The 11088-nt window shown below is 32.8% G+C and overlaps 1 protein-coding gene across 1 annotated transcript; it reads left to right on the top strand.

Annotated features, from left to right (window-relative positions):
• Nucleotides 1–796: 796 nt before the first annotated feature.
• LOC142621930 (transcription factor PRE6-like) lies at nucleotides 797–1996 on the top strand. Its single transcript, XM_075795308.1, has 2 exons — nucleotides 797–1091; nucleotides 1564–1996. The coding sequence occupies exons 1-2, from the start codon at nucleotides 972–974 to the stop codon at nucleotides 1717–1719; spliced, it is 276 nt and encodes a 91-aa protein (XP_075651423.1). The 5' UTR covers nucleotides 797–971; the 3' UTR covers nucleotides 1720–1996.
• The last annotated feature ends 9092 nt before the right edge of the window (nucleotides 1997–11088 follow it).

Raw genomic sequence — 11088 nt, 5'->3', positions numbered from 1 at the left:
ATACATATATTTTTAGTCTTTGATTAATACATAATTGTTACTAGGTAAAAGTAATATTGCTATAATCAAAACTTGTCATTTACTAATAAGTAGTGAAAAATTTTAGTAGTGTTACTGACGTGCCTATGTGAAAGTAATTAGATCATTAAAATGGATTACCTTAACAATATATGAGAGTAAAAATATTATGAACACAACTTTTTTTATAACTTTCTAACTTGTACAATTGTTTTGTGATTGATCAAGAGTGGTGAGTTGATGCAAATACGAGTAGCAAGTTGTGAAGTTGTGAAATTGGACGTCTCTTTATAATTATTTTTATGATTAAGAATGTGTTCTTAACATTGTTGTGGACAGAAAGTCTCTGCTAGTTCATACGGCTAACAGTACTTGCAATATACGATATAATGTGGCATCCAGTGATTCGTAGGTGAAATTCAGTGATAGACCCTGATAAGAGAGGATCAGTGTCCTATGATCACATGGTGTTGCGCAATGAGAGCTTTACATGAAGGCCCACTTTGTTAGTTAAAAAACAAACATTTTTCTTCAAGCCCACTTGAGATCAAACCCCAACTTGGGAACATACACATAACAAGTCTATGCTCTCTCTCTAACACACCAAGCCTACTCCACTGCTTTCTCCAATGCACTTGTCTTCTTCACATCCAACATCACTGTCTAAGTAATTGTACAATCTCTCTCTCTCTCTCTCTCTCTCTCTCTCTCTCTCTCTTTTGCTCTCCTCTTTTCGACTTTTCCTTTGTGGTCCTCCTCTTTATATCTCTCTAATCACTTTCTCTGTTTCTTCATAACTTATAGTATCTTAAACTACTTGAGCTACTTCTTCTTCTTCTTACTAATCTAGCTAAGCCCTTCTTTTCTACACCCAGAAGAGCTTTCTTTCTTTCTTTTGTGTCCTTTTCTTTATCTTTCTTTTGAAGTAAACACAGAGAAGAAACACTCTAGGCATGTCTAGCAGAAGGTCAAGGCAATCTGGGGCTTCAAGGATCACTGATGACCAAATCATCGACCTCGTTTCCAAGTTACGCCAACTTGTTCCTGAGATTCAAAATAGGCGTTCTGACAAGGTACTTTAAAATTTTAGAGTTTAAACTCATCTCTCTTTCTTTCTGAGCATTGTTGGCTTTGAACTCTGCAGACCCAACTTCAGGGAAGGTTGTAGGAAAATGTTTCATCTAACAACCTAGCTAGCATGGCACATGTGTGCCACATAGTATAGTATAATAAGACTCTTGGGGTTTGTTTCAAATTTGACCCGGGTATTGAGGACCATTTGTGCATTATTTCCATACAATAATGTATTCATATGGAGATTAAAAGGTTCTCATTGACTGTTACTTAACAGTCTTGTGGCTGGACCATGTAACACGAGGTGTATATATATGACCTTTGTATTAGTTTGACTTTTGACCATATTTTACATGGTTAAAACTTAAAAAGATTGTAAAATGTCTTTAACTAAAGCATTTAGAAGAAAGTGGGGCTGTTGATAAATTTGAATTTTCACTCATTTATTTATTTGTTTATTTGTGTTTGAAGGTATCTGCTTCTAAGGTCCTACAAGAGACCTGCAACTATATCAGAAGCTTGCACAGAGAAGTGGATGACCTTAGCGAGCGACTGTCCCAACTTTTGGCCACAATTGATGCTGATAGCGCTGAGGCTGCGATAATTAGGAGCTTAATCTCGCAATAAATTAAATCCTTAAAATTTTATATAAACATATAAATATATATATATTTATATATCTATATGTATTATATAGCTGCACTTGCATTTCTTACAGACTCTGTAGAAGTGTCAGTCTTGTGCACTGGGCACAACCTTTTAAAGTTGTGCGTTTATCTAGATTTTGGTCACTAGATCAAACGAGGGTTAGTGTGTTTCATATTTTCTGTGTGGATAGTGGCTGTAATTAAGTTGTATAATAAATGGACTTGCACTAGCAATGCCTTTTTCTATAGATACTTAATGTACTTTTCTGGCAATCTAGTTGGTTAAGCTATCACTTCATTGACACTAAAAACAGTTAATGTTATTAGGATTACGCGGCCTACTTTTGCATGGAAAATGATCGGTTATTGTTATTAGCAAATGGCAAATACATGGTGCAGTGTTGAACTTTAGCTTTTGTTGGTAACTCAGAATCCAATCATTTCATGTGAATGATTTCATGAAAATAGTAATATAACTACAAAACGAACGACACTCAAATGCCTTCAGTTTTATATTCAATTTAATTTTTATTTCATTCTTAAAAAAAGAAGGTCATGCACTAATATGAAATTAGTGAGTTAAATGGATAATATTAGTTAAATGGATAATTTCCTTGACAACTGTGCTTTCATGGTGTACGTGATACTTCCAATATGACATTAGTACTTCCTTTTCCCCATCCAATCAATTTTCTTCAAAGCTATGACATGCCTTAGAAATTGTTGGACTAGATGAATGCTTGATACTATAGGTTAAGTGTGACTTAAAAAAAAAAAGTTAAACTTATATGTGACCAAAGAATTCTGTACTGTACAACAAATGAAGGGTTTAGAATTTCTGCAAGATTTTTATCAAATACTCATGCACTTTTGCATAAATAAAATGTTGATTAAGTTTGTTTAATAAAAGAGCTGCCTGCACAAACACTTATTCTATGTAGTATGAACGGATTTACACACATCAACCAGAGGTTTTTTAGACCGACAGCAAGAAAGGGACTAAACTTTGAATAAAAATCCCGTGCCTTACTCAAACAAAACATCTAGATATGTAAGTGTGTCGGCCATTGAAGACGACAGAGCTAAGATCGATCAATATATATATGATGGTCAAAGAAATTTGGTGGTTCATCCCACTTGATAGAAGATTTTTAGCTTGGATATGTTTTTTCCTCCCTCATATGAGAGTACTAGAATTGCAGTAATTATTGTATCTAATTAAAAAAAAAAAAATTCAGTTACTAAGAATCTACGTACACTGCACTATTTCTTGAGGGTAAAAAGGGTTTAGACGCATTCAACTAAATGACCATTTTTTCCGCTCAAAAATGTCATTAAAGTCATAGAGATTTTGACTAGAAGCAGTAAAGCTCTTTCCCTAATAAAAGACTGATAGGAAAGCTGATTACTTTTCTAATTCACCTCATCTGCATGCAAGAGAAAATGGGGTTTGATAATCAGCCAAGTAGGTTTCCAAAGACCATATATAAAATGTTACTCGTGTTAGAGTTTTGACTAACCTTTAATTATTTGTTTATGTACAACTTTTTAGAATCTTATATTTTTATAATCTTAATTACATGTTTTTTTTTATAGTTTACTTTTTAAAATTTTATAATTACAACAATGAGAATGGAATATTTGAACTCTAATCTTCCTAATAAAAAGGAGTGCACTATACTGTTGAATTATAAGATTTTTGACATCTTTCAATAACAAAGTAAATAAGCTTTTAATAAATATACTAATCCAAATGCAAATAAATTAGAATAATAAATCTATAAAAATATTTTACGCGCATTCTTTTGGAACATAGGAAGCTAGAGATATAGAAACTTGGAGCTTTGTAATTGGTCTGGAGTTCCCAAACTTTCTTTTATTGTCTTGTATATATGATCTTTCAACAATTCAATAGATGAATAACAACTCAGAAAAGAAGTGTTACATCTTGACATGATTGTAAGTGCACAATTGCACCTGGACCCAAAAAAAATTATGGGCTCAAGCCCAATGAGCCTTAAACAATGAAATTTGTAGAGCGTGGGCTTGAAATCTAGACTAAAGGTACTGAGAACTTGATAACAGGCTTTGGCGTGCAAACACTTGTAAATAATGAATGATAATTGCCGATGGACCTCCTTGGACGTGGGCCGAGGACTACTGCTATATTATTTCTCTTTCTTTCTTTAAAGATTACAATTCTTAATTTCTTTCTTTCTTACAGACTGCCCCCCTCTCTTTGGCCTTCACCCCCTTAAATACTTCTTCCCTTAGTGCCTTTGAATAGTGACCAGAAGTTTCAGCTCTATTATTCAGGGGTCACTTCTCCATTAATGCGGCCAGGGAGGTAGGTGCAGAGTCTTTAATGTGGAGGTGACAGCTTTTGCTTATGATATTTTTCTAACATCGGTGTATCTAGAAGGTCCAGGGTTTCCCCCTCTTAACCAACAGTCTTTCCAGAGTTCTGCCTTGACATTCGTAGTGAATCTACGAATCTTCTTAGGTCTGTCCGAGGAGAAACTCACCCTCGGATGTGTCCTCGGACCCTCAGCATATAGGCCAATTCGCAATACTAACAAATTCTTAGCTCAAGAATAGATCGGCCCTCCTTGCTAGAGCCCAATGGCCCAAATGCCCGCTTGGGTCCTTTTACTCTCCACAATGATTATTTTGTTTTGTTTTGATTCTTTTTTTTTTTGTTTTTGTTTTGTTTTTTTGTTTTTGTTTTTGTTTTTTTTCCGGTTTTGCTGAAATTTGGCATGATTATTGATTAGTACATGTTCTAACCTGGAAAAAACCATGAGTTGAATACCTAAAGCTTCAAATTTATTTACTAACTATAAGCTTAAACAAGTTTAATGAGAGCAAATTTATTTCTTTTCAGTGAATACCAAGTGTACAAATGGAACCCAACCCATACATGCCCTCCAATTATATTTTCCACTTGTTTCTTGAGAAGAGATAAACATGCTTAATGTCATTTGAATGAATAGTTAACCCATGTACTTTTTGTTTGAATTATATGGTAATGGACTTAAACTAGAGACTGTTTCGTTACTCATTAGATTACAAGATAAGTGGAAAGACATTTAATTAAATTCTCAATATTTTTGTTGACTCAATTAAGTTCTCAATATTGAGGTATGGAATTTGTTGAAGAACAAAACAATAGATTTAATGTATAATCCTACCAGAATTAGGAAAATTATTAGATACTCCTGGAGTACCATAAATGCGTACTCTCCCCTCTCAAGTGAATGGTGGGTCCCACCATAAATTTAATTAGTGGGACCCATCATTCATGTGAGAGGAGAGAATACGCATTTATGGTACTCTGGAAATACATAATAATTTCCCCCAGAATTATACATTAAATCTATTGTCATGTGAGAGAAAGCAATACAAAAATACTATATGCGATAATTAGGGTCTCCTTGCCTTTAGTCTGGTTAATGGAATGACCTAATAAAATTTAATAATTATAATTTTTCATAAATAAAAAAAATTAAAATTATATTTAATTACCTTCAAGGATTTTGACTTATGAGAATTACCTAAAAGGTATCCATTTCGTCCCCACGTGTTTTTAACCTTTGTACCTTACAAAATAGGCTTTTGGCATCTTTCTGTTATGCACTATAACCATTACATACTAATTTTAACAGCAGAATTAATCTTTGAAAACTCTCTTGATTTTTTATGGTATTTTTTTGTTCTAAATTTCAACAACGATGAAAACAAGGAGCAATTAGGTAGGAATCTAAGACACATTTTGCTTTTTTTCTTAAGTCTTTTCTATTGTGACTTTATATCTTGAAGACAAAGGAAGGATGTGACCTTAATCTTTAGCTTATAAAGTCTATTCATCATTTGATCAAAGGTTGGATAAATTTTTCCTTACTTTTAGGTCATGATCTCTTGAAAGTATTTTCAAAACTTTATTGAGATATAAAATAAAACATTTTTTTTTTGTTTTTAAAATAAAAAGTACATTTGAAAAGATGTTACTCAAAATTATTTTTCATAAAAATAAAAGACTTATTGTGATTCCAGTTAGCTCAACTAGTAAATTCTCTTGTTGTTGAACAAGAAATCTGAGGTTTGAATCCTGTTTACATCAAAAACCAATTGATACGTTGGCTTGATGTTAAAGATCAATCATCATAGAGTGGTGGAGTTCCAATCCCACCTATACCAAAAATTAATTGTGTCTTGGCCCAATGATAAAGAGCCATCATTATGGAGCGAATACCACAAGCTGAAATTATATCATATGCCTATATATACTCCTGTCAGGGTTCATTGTAATATAGGTTATTGTACTACATTCTTATATAATAAAGATGTAGGCCTTAAGGGTTTTCTCCATGGCATAGACTGACAAGGCTGAACCACGTAATTCTCGTATTCTTAGTGTTCCTATTCTATGAGTCTATATAGGAGATGAAACTTTAGAATACTAGTACAAGTAGGAGTCAGCTTGGGCCTATTACATTGGGCTAATGTGTCTATTATATCTCTAACACGTGGGTAGGCTTCAAGTGACTGAATTTCTGGGTTTTCCTTTCGGGGGATTGAGGAGCACGTCTATGTAGTTGTTAAATATATGAGTAACACGATGTGTTATACCATGTTGTATATGCTAGAGTAGATATGGAAGAGGAATCATAAAATAGGAACATTGAGAACATGAAGATTATGTGATTTAGCCTTGTCAACCTATGTTCATGGAGGAAACTCTTAAAGGCTACACTTTATTATGTAAGAGTGTAGTATAATAACCTGTGTTATAATAAACCCTAATATGAGTATATATTGGCGACTAAACCCTAGATTACTAGTACAAGTAGGAGTGGGCTTGGACATATTACATTGGGCTAATATATATAATATATCTCTAACACCCTTCCTCAAACTCAAGGAAAAAGCTTGATGAAGACTTGAGGTTGGATAAGAATAATAAGATCCTTTGAAGATGCCTTGAAGAATGCCTTCGAAGAAACCACTATAAAGAATGTGCCAATTATCCAATTTTGGAGTTTCAAATGGAGAAGTGGAGTCCAAAATCGGAATCTATGCGAAAAACTAAGCAAGATAGACCTTTTTTGGACATTTCTTTTGCTCAAAGGTTAATGCAAGAGTCAAATTCAAATCGGGTCAAAGTTAATAATCATGATATACAATCAATGGGCAATCAACGGTCAAATGTATGCTGACATCACAAGTCGGTTTGGATCTGGGAAACCGGTTTGGGTGAACTGTAGTGGCATTGACATGGCATCTTGCTAATGTGTCTGATGGCTGGATGTTGACGTGTCAGTGACATAGGCCAGGGCTTACATGGTTGATGACCAGGCGTTTGTGATGTAATCAAATGATGATGAGGCATTTTTTGGCGCATAGAGGTGAGGCTAGAAATCAATGAGGCGTGTAAGAGTGCGTGTTTGGTTGAATAAGGGCCAAATTCCTTGGATCTGTAGATTGGCAGACAATGGGACTGACAGGGCAACGAGTGTGTCCAATGAAGATCTGCGAGTAAGAATTCCGATGCGGTGCATGGGATATTTTCCGGAGCCAATTGCAGCGCGTATGTAGGCTTCGGGTAATCGGATTTCTAGGTTTTTCGTTTAGGGGACCAAGGAGCACGTCTGTGTAGTTGGTTTCGTTAGACGAAGGCTCACTTTGCACGGATCTATGATTGGAGGGGCATAGCTTGCTTGGCTTATGAATCTTAAACACGAGTGTGAGCGACGGTGGTTGCATGATTCCATGGAGTCCAAATCTGGGAGGTAGCAAGGCAAGCAGCTGTGATGGAGGGTTGATCTGCGTTGTGCATGTGGGAAATTTCTTTGCTGTGTAGATATCTTGTTGAATGCCAAGAATGTAGTTTGGCTCTAATACCATGTTAAATATATTAAAAATGCGATGTGTTATACCATGTTGTATATGCTAGAGTAGATGTGAAAGGAGAAGTATAGAATAGAAATACTGAGAACACGAGGGTTACATGGTTCAGTCTTGTCGGCCTACATACACAGAGGAAATTCTTAATGGATACATCTTTATTATGTAAGAGTGTAGTACAATAACCTATATTATAACGAATCCTAATATGAGTATATATAGGCGTCTAAACCCTAGACTACTAGTACAAGTAGGAGTGGACTTGAACCTATTACATTAGGCTAATATGTCTAATATATCTCTAACAATATTTATAAAATTATTTTGAAGACTTTTTCGGTAACAATCAAAAATTGGTCTATTAACTGAACTTTTCTTAGTTGTTGCAATAGACCCATCATCAATGACCATATCACCATTTGATGCCCAAAATCATTGGTGAGACCCCATCGGCAACAAACGCAATCCTTAAACCATCATGCTGCTAGTGCTAGCTAGTAAAACGCATCACGTCTAACCACTCCATGCCACTAGCAACAAACCTAACTCTCAAATAGCCATGAACCTTGCCCTAAATCCCTACCCCACCATGAAAACCAAGGCTTTCCCACCATGTGACTCGGGCACTAACTGTTGGTAACACAATGTGACTCAACTAAGGGAAGCAATGTTTGACAGAAACACAATAAGATTTTTTTGTAGGTTACATTTTTGTGTACATCAACCCATTTTGACACAATTAATTAATGGGTCAACCCCAAGTTGACCTACATAATTCGTAATCAATTCATAGTATATATAAATTTAAAGCTTTTGAGGGGTAAAATGCTATAATTGACATAAAATAGTAACAATTACTCAATGGCTGTTTCCTAAAAACTTACTCAAAGAGTGCATCTCAAGTGTGCTTTGCAAATTAGAAGGCCTTCTCTAATTAGAGAGGGGGAATGACTTGGTTAACAAGTTTTGGACTCCCCAAGATTGAGAATTTCATAAGATTATCTCAAAAACTAATTGGATAAGAGTTGAAATCTAAAAAATTAAAAACATGCTAAATATTTGTTGTGTAGGAGTCAAGTGTTGATTGGCACTTAGTGACCAAATCCAATTGCTAATTGACACTTCACCCTAGAGTCCTACTTTGCATCTATTTCATTTCCTTGTCAATTTCTGACATTTTTCAAATTATTTTGAGTTCTAATCCGACTTTGGACTTATTTGTTAGTCGTTTTAGACTCAAAAATAAAAGTATGTTAGAGAATAGTTAATAACCTTGAAAACTAATTAACAATATTTAATTAAATATAATTAGATCGATTGTTTAAAAACATTAAATTCCTTAACAAATTGGACTTTTAAAATAAATTCTATGTACACATCTCTATCATTATTTCTAACATGATTCAATACCACTGGACATATAATTAATAATTTAAAGAACTAATTATAATTAATTAATCATAATTGCACATGATCAACTCTAATCATGAAGATGCATATTAATTTTTAAATCTTAGTTCGACTATAACTTTAATTTGATAGTTTGATTTGAACACATGATATATGATTTTGATTATTAGGGATTATAGATTTATTTTCAATAAAGCATTGGAAGATTGAATGATCAAAATTATGATTTTACTAATATGTTGCGAAATGACAATTTTGTCCATAGAACAAGGTTAAACAAAGGTTGCAAAAATGGAGTGTTTACACAAGAAAATTTTTAGGTAGTTCTAGAATACAAAGAAATTGTGTTTTCTCCTCTTACATTCATGGTGAACCCATCATGAATTTAATAAGTAGACCTCACCATGAATGTGAGAAAATGGAACACAATTTTCCGTATTTCGGGAGTACCTAAGAATTACTCATTTACACAACCATTTAAGTGGAATGACATTTTTTTTTTTTTGAGGAACTAGTGAAATGACTTTGTGTTGTGGTTTAATATACACTGAGGGTGGTTAATTTAATTTGTTCATTTTTTGAAATCCCAAGTTAAATTTATTGGCTTTTTTTTTCCCTCACAAAATAAATTATTACTTTTAAAACTAGAGCATTGAATTTGTTACTTTTGGAAATTCATATTTAATTTATTACTTTCAAAATTAAATGATTTTATTTATTTTTATTAAACTACAAAATTTAAAATGTAATTTTCCGTTTATACTTTAATAATTTTGTTCCAAATATTTATTACGTAGTACGAAACATCATAACACCATTTTTGAATTCTATACCTCAGGTTTCAAACAAACACATGAATAGGGAACATATCATATCAAACTATCTTCTAGATTTTATGAAACCCTATGGTAACATAAGCGATTAGAGACTATACCTAATTTTTTTTTGAGCAATATTAGAGACTACACTTTTTTGAAAGGTAAATATCAAAAGAGGGACGAGTGGAATTCAAACAATAAACACACGATATCATAAAGAATATTATTATCATTAAACTATTACTTTAACCTTGAGTCTAACTTAATTTAATGAAGTAGAGGTCACATTATTTGAATATTCTTATCCATACTTCTAATACGGAAACAAACTCGTAAGGAAACTTTGTAAAACTTTAATACTTTTTTTTTTTTTTTTTAAAGATTTGTTAACAGATACTCTTAGGATATCTCATATCTATTAATGGACCATTATTTTAAAAAAGTTTTGATATTATTTTTACTTAAATATAAAAAGTTATCAAAAAATTAATTATTTTGTTTCTTTATTTATAAAAAGTTTTTATAAATATTTTTTAAACTAATTTTCTTAAGGCATTAGCTAAATTTTTTCCTGAAAAAGAAGAAGAAGAAGCTGTAATGGATAATGGAGAATCGTTTGCTGCTTTTCGTGCATACTCCCAATCTCCAATAATCCAATTAGATTCCCCCCGCCAATGGAATTGCACAAAACAAGCGATGGGGCCATTAAGACAAGTCCACGCTCTTTCGAGGAGAATGAATTCACGCGTTAAGTTAATGGATTAATGTTACTAGGAAACAAAATTCTAAGTATTACTCAGCCAAAAAAAAAGAAAAGAAAAGAAAAGATGTTACTACGATAGCTTCATCCCAATAAAAAAAAAAAAAAAAAAATAGCTATGATGGCACCCTTTGTTTGTGTATTAATATTGTTAGAAGATCTCTCTTTCACTTTCACCTTTAAAATAATAAATTATTCACATCATCTATTAAATTATGTATTAGCAAAGACTTTATTTAGAGATTTTAAATCATATCACATCCAATTGAAATAAACTATTATTAAATACCAGTTTTTTTTAGAAGATATTAATTAAATATTAGTTAAAACAAAAAAAAAAGCCATAATATTTAGCAGTTACCTATTATTACCTTGCAAGTAATTTTAATTTGTTAATCGTCTAAAAAACATGGAACATTTTAAATTCATGGAACTTAGAAGGATAAGAGCACCAAAT

Source organism: Castanea sativa, chromosome 1 (assembly GCF_040712315.1).
Source record: "Castanea sativa cultivar Marrone di Chiusa Pesio chromosome 1, ASM4071231v1".
Lineage (NCBI taxonomy): Eukaryota > Viridiplantae > Streptophyta > Magnoliopsida > Fagales > Fagaceae > Castanea > Castanea sativa.
Note: the sequence above shows the minus strand (reverse complement) of the source record. Positions and strands in the feature narration are given on the sequence as shown.

Coding starts and splice junctions, on each gene's coding strand:
- LOC142621930 (XM_075795308.1), top strand. CDS start 972: ATGTCTAGCAGAAGGTCAAGGCAATCTGGGGCTTCAAGGATCACTGAT. Junction 1,092..1,563: donor AAAATAGGCGTTCTGACAAG/GTACTTTAAAAT, acceptor TTGTGTTTGAAG/GTATCTGCTTCTAAGGTCCT.